Source organism: Salminus brasiliensis, chromosome 16 (assembly GCF_030463535.1).
Source record: "Salminus brasiliensis chromosome 16, fSalBra1.hap2, whole genome shotgun sequence".
NCBI lineage: Eukaryota > Metazoa > Chordata > Actinopteri > Characiformes > Bryconidae > Salminus > Salminus brasiliensis.
The window spans coordinates 33767079-33784190 of record NC_132893.1 but is presented as its reverse complement, the minus strand read 5'-3'; the positions used below and the strand labels follow the sequence as shown (position 1 = coordinate 33784190).

The following is a 17112-nucleotide window of genomic DNA, read 5'->3' as shown; positions in this document are numbered from 1 at the left end:
ATAGCCTATATGTCTATATCAGATCCTTTCGGCTTAACTTACAACTCAGGCCTACTTCAACCCCCCCACCCCCAAGCCACGACATCCTAACTACGGTGGATACCTGTGCGTCCCCAGGGTCCTCTTCTTTTTAGAAAAGCATACCTATTGGCACCCTAGCATTTGGATCACATCTTTTTAAGAAGATACCAGGTGTATCCAAATTTTTGACTGTTGACGGCTTCTGGAGATGCTGTCTCAAACGCCATCAGATACTAAACTTCAGCCACCAGGCTCCTTCACCACCCATGCCAGACCAGCTGCACACCACTCCTACCACTGCTACCTGCCTAATGACCATGTTAACACCTACAGTGAGTCCAAGAAGTATTTGATCCCTTGCTGATTTTCTTCGTTGGCCCACTAATAAAGACATGATCATTCTATACTTTTAATGGTAGATGTATTCTTACATGGAGAGACAGAATATTAAAAAGAAAATCCAGAAAATAAATCTAAGGAATATATATTAATTGATTTGTATTTCATGGAGTGAAATAAGTATTTGATCCCTTAGTATTCATTAGCAGTTCTGGCTTTTACAGACCAGTTAGACACTCCCAATCAACTTGTTACCTGACCTGAAGCCACCTGTTCTCACTAATCACTTGTGTGAAAAACACCTGTCCACAGAATCAGACAGATCACACAGATTTCAAGTCTCCAACATGGGTAAAACCAAAGAGCTGTCACAGGACCTCAGAGTCAGAATTGTTGACCTTCACAAAGCTGGAATGGGCTACAAAAAGATTAGTAAGGTGTTGGATGTGAAAGTAACAACTATTGGTGCAATTATCAGAAAGTTTAAAGAGTATAACATGACAATCAACAGACCTCGGCCCGGTGCTCCAAAGAAGATTTCGCCTCGTGGGGTGGCAATGATGCTGAGAACAGTCAGAAATCGTCCTGCAACCACTCGGCAGGAGTTAGCAAATGACCTGAAGGCAGCTGGGACCACAGTTTGCAAGGAAACAATTGGCAACACTTTGCGCAACAATGGATTCACATCCTGCAGTGCCCGAAAGGTACCCCTGCTGAAGAGAGCACATGTGGAGGCGCGCCTCAAGTATGCCAATGATCATTTGAAAGATGAACCAAGTTATTGGGAGAAGGTTTTGTGGTCAGACGAGACCAAAATTGAACTTTTTGGCCTCAACTCCACCCGCCATGTGTGGAGGAAGAAAAATGCTGCCTATGACCCCAAGAACACTGTGCCCACCGTCAAGCATGGAGGTGGAAGCATAATGTTTTGGGGGTGTTTCTCTGCCAAGGGTACAGGGCTACTTCACCGCATCACTGGGAAGATGGATGGAGCCATGTACCGCACAATCCTGAGGGACAACCTCCTCCCCTCTGCCAGGGATCTGAAAATGGGCCGTGGTTGGGTCTTCCAACATGATAACGACCCTAAACATACAGCAAAGGCAACAAAGGATTGGCTCAAGAAAAATCACATTAAGGTCATGGAGTGGCCCAGCCAGTCGCCAGACCTCAATCCGATCGAAAATCTATGGAGGGAGCTGAAGGTCAGAGTTGCCAAGCGACAGCCCACCAACCTTCATGATTTAGAGAGGATCTGCAAAGAAGAGTGGGCCAAAATTCCCCCTGGTGTGTGTGCTAAACTTGTGGTTAACTACAACAAACGTCTCACCGCTGTGCTTGCAAACAAAGGCTTTGCCACTAAGTATTGAGTGTGTTTGGCAAGAGGGATCAAATACTTATTTTCCTCATTGAAATACAAATTAATTAAAATATATTCTTTAAAATTATATTCTGGATTTTTGTCTTGATATTCTGTCTCTCCATGTTAGAATATATCTACCATTAAAAGTGCAGAAGGATAGTGTCTTTATTAGTGGGCAAACAAAGAAAATCAGCAAGGGATCAAATACTTCTTGGACTCACTGTACATGGTCTCTTAACTATCTGCCACTATTAATATCACCACTATTACCCATCATTCCTCTCATCATTACTCTGATCATCACTGCCAGTACTATATTCAGTTATTCTACACCAGGATTATTATATTATGATTATGAATATGCTGCACAGCTGAGCAGTACGACAGTTTAGGTGATTTGGTGAATTTTATCAATAATTTATTAATAGTTCTGATCAGAGGAGGACGGGTCAGGTCCCCCTTGTGAGTCTTGGTTCCTCCCAAGGTTTCTTCCTCCAGCTCTGAGGGAGGTTTCCTTGCCACTGTGGTCTTTGGCTGCTCACCAGGGGTCTTCTTGACTTCGGTTGGGAACTTTGGTTCCAGTGGTTCCCAATCCTGGCTCTTATAAACCCCCATTCTGCACATCTTCAGCACCCGATCAAATGTTCCAACCGATTATTTTACAGTGACCAGATGGTAAAAGACTGCCTGCCGTCTCTAGCTGTGTGTTAAACTGGTGCTGTCCAGCTCTAACACACGTGTGATGTATCAGAAGTGAGGGACCAGGACCAGGCAACCACTGGACCAGGAGCTTAACAGTTCCACTACACGCAATCCCGACTCACTTCCCATCCAGGAAGTCCATCAGCGGCCGCAGAACGTTGTCCGAGTCGGCCTCCACCTGGTTGCGGCTGTTGGCGTTGACCGGCCCTTTGATCTGATACAGCAAACTGGACATCTGCCTCGTGCACTCATCAATACGGCTCTGGAAACTGCACAGCCAAAGAGACAGCAGTTGTGTTAGTGTGTGGTGGAGTAACGACGAGTGTGTGCAGTACCCGGCGGCACGGCGCTGCATTCCTTACGCTCACTGGTTTGACGCAGTTGCAGCCATTTTTTTATTACTAAAATGTAAAAAAAATACTTTCAGATTCTTCTTAACTTCCTATTTATTGGAAATACAGTCGCAAAATCAAGCATTTTCATTAGTGGAGTGCTGATTGCGCCCCCTTGTGGAGAATCTTTAGCCTGGTAAGATTGAGGAAGTTAGCCAAGCCCAAATTCTATACAGTTGTTTGGAATCCTTTATTATAAACATGTTTACAGATGTTTTGCTGAGTGTGTGTGTGTGTGTGTGTGTGTGTGTGTGTGTGCATGATTGCACTGGTGTCTGATAAAGTGTGTGAGGTCTGGGGGCTGAGGTCATACTGAGGTTCTGGCCTAATCAGTATTTGCTCTCTGTGAATCTGGTCCCAGGTCAACCTATTTGGTGACCCCTCCTCTAGAGGGCACCGCTGCGGTCACACACTTGACTGATGTGTATCGGATGAACAACATGATGCAGGGTTCGAGAGGTACAGTGACTCACGTGTTGGCAAATGTGGAGCTCAGCTCATCCAGGACGTTGTTCAGCTTCACCTGCAGCTCATTCAGGATGTCGCTGGCTTCTGAGTCCATCTGTATGCACACACACACACACACACACACACACACACACACACACACACACACACACACATATTACACTCACATAAGCAGAAGAGGGGTGCATCCTGGGCTTTAACCTGTGCTGTTTATTACAGCAGCACCAAGGAGTCTTCAGATGTCCGGAATCACAGTCCAGTGCAAAAAGAGCATGATAATATTCTGCAGAGGTGAGAGGAGGTCAGAGGAAAATGCACTACACACTTGTGAGTGCACACACACACACACACACACACACACACACACACACACACACACACACACACACACACTAGGTTAATGATTCATCTCCTGGCAAACTCAAGACTCAATGCATACTGCCCGGTCCGCTCAAACCCACCTTTTTACTGCCAGACTCCACCTTTAGAGGGAGAGAAGTAGAGACTTATATTTAATAACTGATTCACCGCACATCACCCCCCCCCCCCCCCCAACATCTGCCCCACTACAACCCCCTGGAGAAGGAAGGCAAGGACCAATAGGATTGGATAAACAGGGATAAAAACTGACTGATGTTAATTTGGGTCATTTATTGGTTGTTATTTGATGGACTGCTGTCTTCAGTGCTGTTTAATACTTACTGAATACCTGTGGTCTAGGCTACTGCACCTCTGCTTTATTATTATTATTATTTTTTTTTTTATTATTATTATTATTATTATTACTACAGCATTTGTTGGATGAGTTCCCTTCTCTTACTGCCACTGTCAACATTAATTTGCTCAAAAAAGGTGCAGACCTGCATCTCTGTAAAGCTGGTTTGTGACGATATCTGTTGAGAAAAATTATTAATGTATTATTATTATTATTATTATTATTATTTTATGACTAGCACTGTTACTAATATAAGTACCAACCATTCTGAAAAAGTCTGCAGCTCTGAAAAGTCACGTAGACGCCTCACTGAGTATATATATGAAAAGTAAAGCCACTCTGTATTAATAAATACATTAATTAATAAAATTATTAATAATTATTAATTACATACATGAAGAGAGATGCTGATATAGGGCCTCTCTGCATGCCCCAACATCAAATTCTGTACAAGAAACTGTGCAGCTGAATCATCTGATTGGTCCGCATCATCACCGTTGCCATAGTAACCCTCATCACTCTCCCTGTACGCACAGGCATGGAGACTCCCGGAAGCGTGGCGGCAATAAACTGAACTGACCCTCGCTGAGATCTGAAGCGTGTTTAACAGGACTGTCCTCAAGGGGGCGCTGGTTGTTTAAAAACATACCTTTAGGTGCTTCACATCAGTGACACTGTGTGTCCTTGTTATTAGGGCATTTAGATCCATACAAAACATCTATAATGAAGGGAAATATTAAAGGAGATGCAGTCGTATGTAATCAGCTGCAGCGGTTTGGAGAAGGAGTTCTCACAGAAGGTAAAAAAAAAAAAAGGACATGAAGGGGGAACCTCTGTGATTTTAGCCCTAAAATCTGGAACTCACCTGTTTCTCACTGTCAGTTTTCTCAGGCTAAGCAGCAAGAAAGAGAAATCACTGTGAGAGTCAATTCTTTCCATGGAATTTACAGCTCCGGAATAAATGAAGAGACCACCCTACATGATCAGTTTCTCTGGTTGTACTATTTATAGTCAGTGTGTTTAAAATTAACATTAGCATTGTATTTCATAAACCATGGACAACATTTCCCCTAAATTCCATAAAAATATTTACCATTTAGAGAATTAATTAATTTATTTATTTATTAGCAGAAATTACAACTGCTCAAAAACAGCTGCTCAAATAATGTGAATAAATGATGATAATAATTATAATATAAAGAAGTTATTATTCAGATTTAAACACAGTGCTAATATCTGAGCTTTGAGAGCATTCAGAATCACTATGCTGAAATAATAACCTCGACGGCCAATCACAGCTCTAATGTCTCGGCCGGCTCTCCACTAGTCTTTCACATCGCTGTTGGGACTTTATGCCATTAAAAGTCTGCAGATTCAGCGAATTCAGCTTTGTTTGATGAAATACCTGGAATAAAACGGCTGCCGGACAGGTAGAGATGCAGATTTAAGAAAAATAATTAAGTGGTTTCTTCATTTTTTCCAGAGCTGTATATCCTAAATAACTCTGTTCCTGGTGCAATTTATTATTCCTAACTCATTTTCACATCATGATCATTCTCCAACCTCCCTTTATACGAGCTGATTGGGACACTGTGCCTTTAAGACTAATCTATCTTCACTTTTGGACAAGAACCTCATCTTCCCAAAAACAACAACTACAGGAACACACAAAAAAACTTAATTATTATTATTATTTTATTTTATGGATGCTGGTGTAAAAGGACTCATTTTTGGAGCATTTCTATTGGTCTATTTATCGTGACATTATGACACAATTTAAAAGTGAAAAACGTCAAAAATAAAGATTCATAGTTTTTGCCTGACAGTGACGATATGTAAATGTTCTCCGTTCTTTTCACCTTTTAATGAACTATGAGGTCAGTTTGGTTTTCTATTTGGGGTCGTTTTGACCGTGGGGTTGCGGTTTAAGGGCTACAGAAAAAGTAGTAGTAAGGTATTGGTAGTAGTAGTAGTAGTAGGGTATTGGTAAAGCACCAGCTACCTACTGTATAACTGAGAAACTGACCTGTTTATGCTCCGCCCACAAATGTGGAGCGACGGTCTCTGATTAAAGTTGCTATTTGTGGGTGGAGCAAAGACAGATAAACTAGTCTGGTAATGTGAAGACACCAAGCAGAACCACAAGCAGCTCATCCTAAAAAAGAATGGGGGCGAACCATCCTTTATTAGGCACTGCAGTCGTCATTTTTTTTGGAGCGTTTCTATTGGTCCATGGTCATCATTAGACAGTGATGATATGTAAACCACCTCTGTTCTGATTGGCTGCCGTGTATTGTGCCTCACGTTGAGAATGGGTATGAACCAGCCTTTAAACAAGCTGTAAACAAGAACATCGTCTCTCCAACAGCAGCTTTACAGGAGGACGGAAAACCCTTCTGAACTTTTGGTGGAAGTCAATGTAAAGGAGCATTTCTATTGGTCCAAAGTGAAAAACAGCAATAAAATTGAGCTGAATCTCCATTTTTTCTGTTTTTTGCATTTTCTGGACCAATAGAAATGCTCCAAAAGTTGACAATGACGGATGCCTTTATTAAACACTGGTAGAGTGGCCCTCTGTTAACCCGGTGTTCTTGTAGTTGCCAAATGCTCCCGTTATTAAAGCTCGTCTGCCTGCTGCCTTACCATTCCCAGCAAATACGTGACTAAGAGAAAAGGTTAAGGCTGGAGTCTACAGGGCTTTAGGTTGACGGACAGAGCCAGTGTGATCGTGTGCTCTGGGCTTGACTGGATATGAGCCGTTTTTAATTACTCTACTCGGCCATTACTTTAAGTACAGGTCTTTGTGCTGATCGTTCTGCTGAAGCTCTCGTTAAAACCTAAGCCAACCTTTATTTACAGATTTGTCAAAATAAAACAAATGTCAAAAGCTTAATGTAACTTTTTTGTAGAAAAAAACCCCCAACCAAATTTAGATTAATCGATTAATCGACAAAATAATTGCCCGATTAATCGATAGAAAAATAGTCGTTCGTGGCAGCCCTAGCTCATGCTCCGCCCACAATTATGTCCCTTTGTAGCTCCACCTCAGTTTTAATAAAGATATAACCATATTAACTGAAAAGGAGCTACAGTCTGTTGACTTCTGTGGGTCAAGGTCTCAAGTGTGAGGGTAGGAAGAGATTGACCATGAAGGTAAAGCAGGTGTCTGCTTCTGGTCAGCTGAACATAGGAGACTGAATCCTAATTAAAGCTACGGCAGATAATCCTAAACACATTACACACAGTGACCTCCGGGACGCACAGCTATAAATGAGGGTGGTTAGGGGACAAAAGTGAAATTATTTATAGTAATTCTTATAATTTCACTTCACACCCACCTTCTCTAGATCAGTCTTTTGAAAAGAGAAAAGAGAATATGAAGAAAATGTTATATATGAGCACATTATTTGATGCACTTGGTGTTTACATAAACACTATATCTATTAAAAATTAAGACACCCATGAAAACCTTTTCTTATCTTTTTTAATATATTTAAACATCTGGAGGTTTGATCTGTGATCGGTGATCATGTGATCAGCACTGAGAGACGGAGGTGATCTAACTAAACTCACACACCTGAAGAAACGTCTCGCAAAACTCAAGGACCAGCCCCTCCGTACTTGATGCCGATGGTCAAAATCCCGATCTGCACCAAGAGCCCTTCCAGCTTCAAGTACGGCTCGGCTCGACCCGCCATCCTTTAAGATCCACGGAAGACGAGTGTCCAGACTTTTTACTGTCCTGCACCGAAGTGGTGGAACGAGCTTCCCCTGGGTGTCCGAACAGCAGAGTCCAACGCTCGCTGTCTTCAAACCCAGACTGAAGACCCTCCTGATCAGAACATGGTTGGAGAGGATTATTCTGGAGGAGTCTGGAGTCTTATTTAAACCTCAGACGTTTAGTCTGGTCTGCTCTGGATTGATGGTTGAAGTGAGGGGTGGAGAAGATGATCACCATCATGACCAGATCCAGAGAGCTCTCTGAGGCCTTCAGAAAGAAGGGTGGAGAATAAGACTCCAGACTCCTCCAGAATAATCCTCTCCAACCATGTTCTGATCTTCTGCAGCTGATCTTCTGCTCCTGAGTCTGATTCTACACGTTTGAAGGAGGGGGGGGTTAATTGCATTTCTAGGAATTCTATTTTCTAAATGATGATTAAAGACGTTTCTTGAGTTGAGTGAGTTTAGTTAGATCAAACCTCCAGATGTTTAAATATGCTAAACTGTTTTTTTCATGGAGTGTTCTCATCTTTCCATGGTTTAGTTGCATATATAGACCCACCTTTTCCTCGTCAGTCTAGTGAAAAGATTAAGAGAAAGCAAAAAGACAATAAGGCAAATCACTGGTGAACAGTTGCAGAGAGCGAGCTAAAGCCTTTAGCGCTGCACATACAAACAAACAAGGTCCTGTAACTCTCCAAAACAACCAACCAACCAAACATCCCATCATTAACTGCGTTGTCTGTTTTGCATGTGCACACCTGAGCTAAAGGTACACAGCCAGCAGGTTAGAGGGGAAGATGCTTGCTGGTAAACGGAGGTGAAATGGGCGTGGTCAACAAATACGCTGAGTCAGTTCGTTCGTGGAGGCTTTTGCTCAGACCAATCCAACCTCAACCACATGATGATTGATACAGATCAGTGCTCTTAGTGTACTGTAGTGAAGGTCCAGCGTTAAGGTTGAATTCAGGTCCTGTTGTTGGGATTGGAGGATGTGAGGAGGGGGGGTGTAGAGTTGAAGGTATAGTTAAGCAAAAAAGTCAACGACATTCCTGAGCCCCCCCCCCCCCCCCCCTTCATCAGCCAAGACATGTTTGGTGTCTGAGGTTCTGCATTCCAGGAACAGCTCATTTGCTGCCTAATAAGAGGTAGATCCACCCCTTGACAGGAGCCACTGCAAAATCAATGTTTTTCACTTCACCTATCACCGGTCCTAATGTTATGGCTATGTTTATTACAGGTGTATAATTGGGGCAATCATTTGCATATTAACACATCACACATGTCTTGACTGATCAACTAAATATAAACATGATGGTTTTTGCCAAACTATGAATAGGAGAACACACACACACACACACACACACACACACACACACACACACACAGTACGAGGTTTAAAATGAGCTGCTCGTCTTACAATGAAGACCACATATGGTTCAGGCAAGAGGCACTGGGACCATGATGATGAGTATGTGTGTGTGTGTGTGAGAGAGTGAGTGTGTGAGAGTGTATGGTTGTTAGTGTAGGAGAATGGGGAGATGGAACTGAAACCAACTCCAAACCTTAGCCAATCTATCTTCCCCTTCCTCCTCCTCCTCCTCCCTTTCCTCCTTTTCCTCCTCATCTTCGCTGTCAAAGAGCTGAGAGGTGGAGGGAAGGACACAGGACACACATTTCTGTCAGCCTGCCACTAGAGGGTGCTCTACACACACACACATACACACTGCTGCTAATAATACACTGCTGTCAGAAGTAAAAGCACTAACGCTTCATACTGTAAAAGAATCAGATCCCACATTTGTCCAGCGGAGGGCAGCGTGGCGCTCCGTCTCGCCTAGACTGAACACTACTAGATCACTTTCATGGCCTTGTCAGTCTGATTCAATCAAATTTCACCACTGTTTGAGAGTTCTGAAATACGTTTAATATTAATAAATGTTAATATTTGAATTAATAACCTGAATAATGTTGAGTAAAATATAAACTACACACTAAAAAGCCATTCTTAGAGGATTCATTCACAGTTCAGCAATATACTGTGACCTAGAATTATGAATATATGCATACATGTTTAGACATGGATGCATACATGCTGTTTGTCAGACCCACCTTAATACCACCGTTCTCGTGCTACAGAAAGAGGGGGGGGGGGGAGGCCAAAGAAAGCAAGGTAAATAAAAAGAAACATAATTCAATGGTGAATTAACTGCTCAGAAGTAATATTTTGCATATTTTGCAAAAAAAAAAAAAAAGAAAAAAAAAATCATATAATTACTACTATTCTAAATGGTAAGAAAATTCCATATATACTGCATACCCTGGATTTATGTATTTATAACATTTACTAACACTACCTATCAGTCAATCTACCTATATATATCTACTATATGTCCAAATACTTGTGGACACCCCTTTCCAGCCACTTTAAGTTGCACCCATTGCTGACACAGATGTTCAAATGCATATAGACACACACACACAGCTTGTCTAGTCCCTGTAGAGAAGTGCTGCCAATAGAATAGGACTCTCTGGAGCAGATCAATTAACATGAGCCTATTGGCACCATGCTGCCTAATAATGACAGGTGTGGGCTTGTAGAAGGGTTTATAGCCACCCCCCCCTGGAATGATGGGTGGTGGGTGGTGGTGCTTCGTCCAGTACTTTTGGGATGATCACCCAACATCCTGACCTCACCTCCTTTTTAATCCCCTTGATTTCGGAAGACACAATACACAAGCAAGTGTCCCAATACTTTTTTTTTTTTAATCGGTCATTTTCTTTTGCACAATGCTACCATGTGCACTGCGGGTTGATGTTAACTGCATTGCCCTGCCTCGTACTTCAAGACCTTTGTCGAATTTCACCACTTTATGTGATCCAGCATTTTAATGGAAAACAAAAGAGCGGGAAACGAAAATCCGGAGCTTTCTGCTGAAATAAAATCCTCTCACTGTGCATGGCTGTGTGTGTGTGTGAGTGTGTGTGTGTGTGTGTGTTCCCTCCAGAATCCCTTTCATGTAGTGATGCTGCTGTGTGTGCGTGTCTCAGCCTCCAGAGTGTGGACACACACTCCAGTTCACTAATCCCACTGTAATCAGCCCCCAACACAACCTTCACACACACAGCTTCACACACTGTAGCCTCCCGACTCTCACTCACACACACTCACACACTCATGGCAGTCACCATCAATCAGGAAGAACAGATTCAATGCAGGGTAGTTAATATTACACAGCTACACAGCGTCTATTATGGGATACACGGCTCTATGCTATGCTATGACTCGTGACCTATGCATGTATGTATATACTGCCACTGTCCGGACAAAACCTCATATCCCATCAAATTACAGTACTGGGGTAACTCTGGACTGTTTGGGTCACTCATGATGGAATGGAATGGACTCCAGAATCATGATATGCCACAGTCCAGGCTTCAGCTGTCCAGGGTTTGGTGAGCCTGTGCTGAGCCACTGCAGCCTCAGCTTTCTGTTCTTGGCTGAAAGTAGTGGAACCTGAGGAGGTCTTCTGCTGTTGTAGCCCATCTGACTCTGAGCTGGATGTGTTGTTGAGCATTCGGACATGTTCATCTGCTCTCGAACCGACACTGTCCAGAACAAATCCCATCTCTCATATCATTAAAGTCCAGGATTTTGCTTTAATACAGTAACTCTGGACTGTTTGGTGTGAAAAAGAAGCAGCTGCTGTTTTCTAATGGAGTAAAAAGATGGAGATATAAGGTTTTGACAGTGACAATATATAGACCAACATAGAAGCTTCCTCATATTACACTGCTGGTCATTACTATGATGACTGCTGCAAGCTGTATACAGCACCAGTCAAGCGTTTCCTCACACTAGAAGAAGGGAAATTCCCAACATTGGTAATTAAACACTGTTCAGGCTGCAGTACGAGCGTGAGCTACAGGTAAAACATCAAACCTGGGCCACTACTAAAAGACTACTAAAGACCAAAAACACATTACTGCGGTCGATATTTAAAGGTTGCGTTTACATTTTTAATTAATTTATTAATTACTTACATTACTTCATCTTCTCTACAGCCAAAAATAAGAACTACGGGTTGTTGTAGCGGTCACTCAAGTCCATATCCCTGTTGTTATTTACTTGACCGAAGCATCTTCTCAAGACAGCGAATCACAATTCTGGCATCGGTTTACGGAGAGGAGATCGGTGACAGTCCAACTCTAGTGTTTGTTAGCTACGTTAGCCTAGCATCTCTGGTTGTAACCTAAAGAAGCACACGTCAGATACGAACAATGTCTTTGCTGATCGACTGCCTCTGGGGTCAGTGATCAATCGTGGTGATCAGATTTTTCACCAGACTGATCCTTTAAGGTGGAATCCTTTAACGTTTCCTTAGAATAAAAAGTCCTATTTTATTAAAAAAAATAAAATATGAGTCTAGCTGAAGATCAGTTTAGGTCTAAAACTGGTTTTCTGTAAATTTCGTCTAAGTCGACTGCCATTACAGACAAAGTCAGAGCGGCCAGCAGAGGGTGCTAAAGCTAGAAATATGATACAAAATTACCGTAAATATTATAATATTATTGCAACTACTGTCCGTCCATAAAATTTAAGAAAATATAAGATATATTTAGATCCCTAAATTTAACATGGAATTCTGCACTGACCTCCTGGGACCTCTAAACACACTCGATTTAACATTCCATTTATGTATTTATCTTTTAAGCCCTATACATTTATTGATTTATCTTTTAAGCCCTATACATTTATTGATTTATCTTTATAGTCCTATACATTTATTGATTTATCTTTATAGTCCTATACATTTATGTATTTATCTTTTAAGCCCTATACATTTATTGATTTATCTTTATAGTCCTATACATTTATTGATTTATCTTTATAGTCCTATACATTTATGTATTTATCTTTTAAGCCCTATACATTTATTTATTTATCTTTTAAGCCCTATACATTTATTTATCTTTTAAGCCCTATACATTTGTTTATTTATATTTATAGTCCTATACATTTGTTTATTTATATTTATAGTCCTATACATTTATGTATTTATCTTTATAGTCCTATAAATTTTTTCCCCATGAAAAATACACATTTGTTGAATTTTGGAAAACAAAAGTCTTATTATTTATATTAGAAACAAACATTTAAGAATGAGCTCTTAGACGACAAGGTCTTTAAGATGAAGGAATGTGACTGGTGCTGTTCTACAGATCCCCCCACAGACGTACAGGGTGTAGTAACACTACAGACCTCCATACAGACGGGAGAGAAGCTGAACTGTGGGCTTTTCTAAAAGCACCGACTCTCTCAGCTTTCTCCACCTAAACCCATCCAACCCACCTGCTCCTCCTCTGCGATCACCTGCAGGCCACACACACACACACACACACAGACACACACACAGATGACATCATGAGAAAGACAATATAAATATAAATAGATCCTCATCCAACTGAAATGTGACCTCTGCTGATGCTTTCAGTGCTCGTCTTCCTCTTTTGAAGGCCGTTTAAATGAATGGGACACTCTCTCACACTCTCTCACACTCTCTCACACTCTCTCACACTCTCTCACACTCTCTCACACTCTCTCACACTCTCTCACTCCCACCCACCTCTTCCTCTTCCTCAGGGTCCACTGTCTGATCCCGCTTCAACATGGAAGAGAACACCGCAGCTTTTATTGTAAAGAGAACTCTAGAGCCTGACTGATACCAGCCATTCCTCACAGACACTGATTTTACGGCGCTAAAATATTAAATTATTAATTTCAATAACTTTCACATACAGTGTTACAGGCTGATACACCTACTATGATCTATATAACTAATACAGCACAGATAATACTGCAGGAAATCTATGTCACAGCTTTTAAGGCCAGACCGCACCGACCAGCCTTCTCACACAAACCCCAACACTGCAGTCGTTTTAGAAAAATGGGGACTGATGAAGACGTGTGGGTTTTAAGCCCCATTCAGACAGGGTTCAAAACTCACACAGGGCTCTGGGGTAATTCTCTTCGTCACAGCAGCTCCTCAGTGAGTGTATTCTTCTCCAGATCGACCTCAGACTGAACTACCTGCTGTTTTCCACTGAACTCGGATGCTCGGCTGATCATCGTAGACCGGTCTGGATGGTTGGATGTTGCCTCGCATTGGAAAAAAAGGTGTTCGGCTGCTGCTGTGCACCGTATTTAGTCTGCAAGAGCTTGTACCAGAGCTCCACCTCCAGCTATCGATTCGCTAAAGAAGACAAACCTGGGTGTATCTTCTTGCACACACTGTTCGCACCACCAGGTTGGCTTCACCTCATAAAAGATGGCAAAGCCACCAGTAATAAGGACTGCATCTTCCCAGGGGAAGCATCTGCAGGGACTTTGAGGTCTCTGGCAATGAGCAAATCCTCTCGGTCCAAAGCAATGCCGTTACCAATGGCTTAGCTTAGCGCCAAAACTAAAAAAGCTAAACTAGGTGGAATCCGTGAGCTGGTCACCATGGTAACCAGGTTCTTTCTAGGAAAAAGAACAATTTTAACCACGCCTTAAACATGCCTACTTTTGTACAGCAGTGCCGGTGGAAGGAACCACTTCTGAAGGTGGACTTAAAAGCTGTGGTCATAAAATCTGTGGATCTCGGAAGCCAACGAAAGAGCGGAGGCCATTGCTATGCTCGCTTATGTCGGACAAGTCCCCAGCAGTCAGGGCTGCATCCCCGTACCCTACAATCATGACTGCTGTGCAGAATATCACCCCAGTGAGTCTATCAGACGCTAGTTCCACCCCAGAATGCTCCAGACCAGGCTACGTTTCTCCATTCTTCAGCTGTCCAGTGTTGGTGAGCCTGTGCTGAAGCACTGCAGCCTCAGCCTTGTGTTCTTGGCTGAAAGACATGGGCCTCAACACATCCTCCTCAAGGTTGGAGGTGGTGCTGTACACTCTGAGATGCTTCTCAGCTCTCCGCATTCGTACAGAGCGATTATCTGAGTTAGCTCGAACTGTCGCTCACTGGATGTGCTGTTTTTATTCCACCATTTGGAGGAAAATCCAGAGACTGCTGTGTTGGAAACCCCTAATAAAGCACTGGGTGAGGGTATAATGCTTCAGTAAAGGTCATACGAGGGCTGTGTGCTTCTTATAACACCATAACCAACTGATAAATACACTGTTTACATTCATCAGTTAATGGATACATCAGTCAGGCTCTACTACACACTCCTCTGCTGCCGGCTCCAGGTTCTGCTTCTAAGAGGACGACAAACTGCACTGCAGAACCTGAACTATGCTCCATTGCTACACCTACACCTATGAACCACCGCTGCCTACAGGGGTGTAAATCCCTGCTCTAATGATTCGGATTTTGTAAAAATCTAGCCCAAACTTCCCATCAGGTCATTTGGTCTCCCCCAATCCGATCCGAGTCTCTCAATGCTGAAACCGATCTGATCTGATCTCTGTGTGTATAAATAATAATCCAGCCCCACAGTTTAGATCAGACGAGCTGCTGATTAATGGGTTCAGTAAAATCCTTTATTTTCAGTCTCAGTTTCTATAATCAGACTTTCTGGACTGACTGATCTGGTATCTATGGTTGTTGGTGTATTGGTGTGTAATAACTGGTCTATAGTGGGTAAATGTGCTGTGTGTGTTCTATATATAGTGTGTGTGTTAGCATTAGCGTTAGTGCTGGTTTAAGAACAGAGAAAGGCGAGTGAGCTGTTTTACGGTTCTCCCGCTGGTAAAACAGAGCGTTTCAGTGAGGTTTTTATAAAGGGTCAGATATTATGGTCTGTTTTCAGGTTCCACTGTAAAATAGCTCCACACTGCTGCAGAACATCAACTCCTTTATTTACCTTCTGAGAACGTCCGCCCTGCTGCTGCTGCAGTCGGCTGGGGATAATGTCCGTTAATGACACTTTAAGGACACCAGGTGGAGCTCTGATCACTGTGGTTACAATAAAGACTCGGAACTGGATTAGGATTAAAATAGCCAGTACCCGATCCATTCAAATAGGCCTGGATCGGACCAGGACATCCCTAATGATGATTCTTATGCACTTTCAGAAGCAGGGGATTTACACCCTTAGCAGAAAACTCTACGTCTAGAACACTGTGTTTATACCCAAGCCTCCTCTGTGGCCACCTGAGAATCAAAGGGGAGAGCAGTATTAATTAATGATCACTGCCACACATCAGCTACATCAACTACATCTGATCTCACTCTGACAGAGGTAGTCTAATAGCGCTGCCTCTCTTTCAGCACAGCAGAGGGATAAATGTGCACGAATACAATCAAACGTCCCTCAGCTTGCTGTTTAACACTGGAGTACACCCAGCCACAAAGCCCTCAGGATGTCTGATTTCAGACCCACCCACACAGCCCTCCACCCACACACAACCCTCCACCCACACACAGCAGAGTACATACAATCCCACCCCTCCATCCGCATACAGCGGAGTACACACACTCACACACCTTCTACCACACACAGTGGAGTACACACTCACACAGCTTTTACCACACACAGCAGAATACTCACACACTCGCACCTTCTACCACACACAGTGGAGTACACACTTACACAGCTTTTACCACACACAGTAGAGTACTCACACACTCACACACCTTCTACCACACACAGTGGGGTACACACACATACACACACACACACCTTCTACCACACACAGTGGGGTACACACACACACACACACACACACACACACCTTCTACCACACACAGCAGAATACTCACACACTCACACCTTCTACCACACACAGTGGAGTACACACTTACACAGCTTTTACCACACACAGTAGAGTACTCACACACTCACACACCTTCTACCACACACAGTGGGGTACACACACACACACACACCTTCTACCACACACAGTGGAGTACACACTCACACAGCTTTTACCACACACAGCAGAATACTCACACACTCGCACCTTCTACCACACACAGTGGAGTACACACTTACACAGCTTTTACCACACACAGCAGAATACTCACACACTCACACCTTCTACCACACACAGTGGGGTACACACACACACACACCTTCTACCACACACAGTGGAGTACTCACACCTTCAACCACACACAGCGGAGTACACACACACACCTTCCACCACAAACAGCAGAACACTCACACACTCACACCTTCTACCACACACAGCAGAGTACACACACTCTCACACCCGTCTGACAGCAGCAGCCAAGACAAATAGTTCTCTCGCTCTTCTTGCTTTCTGTCTCACTCTCTCTCTCTCTCTCTTTGTCCTTTATGTCGTTCGTCCTACCTGTTTGGCTCCCATTGACTCGAACATCTTCTCAAGCTGAACCCGCAGCTGCTGCACATTATTCATCAGGACGCACGGC

At 43.0% G+C, this 17112-nt stretch overlaps 1 protein-coding gene across 3 annotated transcripts in view; it reads right to left on the bottom strand.

Annotated features, from left to right (window-relative positions):
* Positions 1 to 17112, bottom strand: part of unc13bb (unc-13 homolog Bb (C. elegans)) — a 134370-nt gene that overhangs the window by 10509 nt on the left and 106749 nt on the right. For all 3 annotated transcript variants that reach the window (XM_072659139.1, XM_072659137.1, XM_072659138.1), the window contains 3 exons: positions 17034 to 17111; positions 3291 to 3379; positions 2548 to 2694 (listed from right to left, as the gene is read on the bottom strand). In XM_072659139.1, the coding sequence (XP_072515240.1) occupies positions 2548 to 2694; positions 3291 to 3379; positions 17034 to 17111 (314 nt within the window). The remainder of the gene's footprint in view (positions 1 to 2547; positions 2695 to 3290; positions 3380 to 17033; position 17112) is intronic.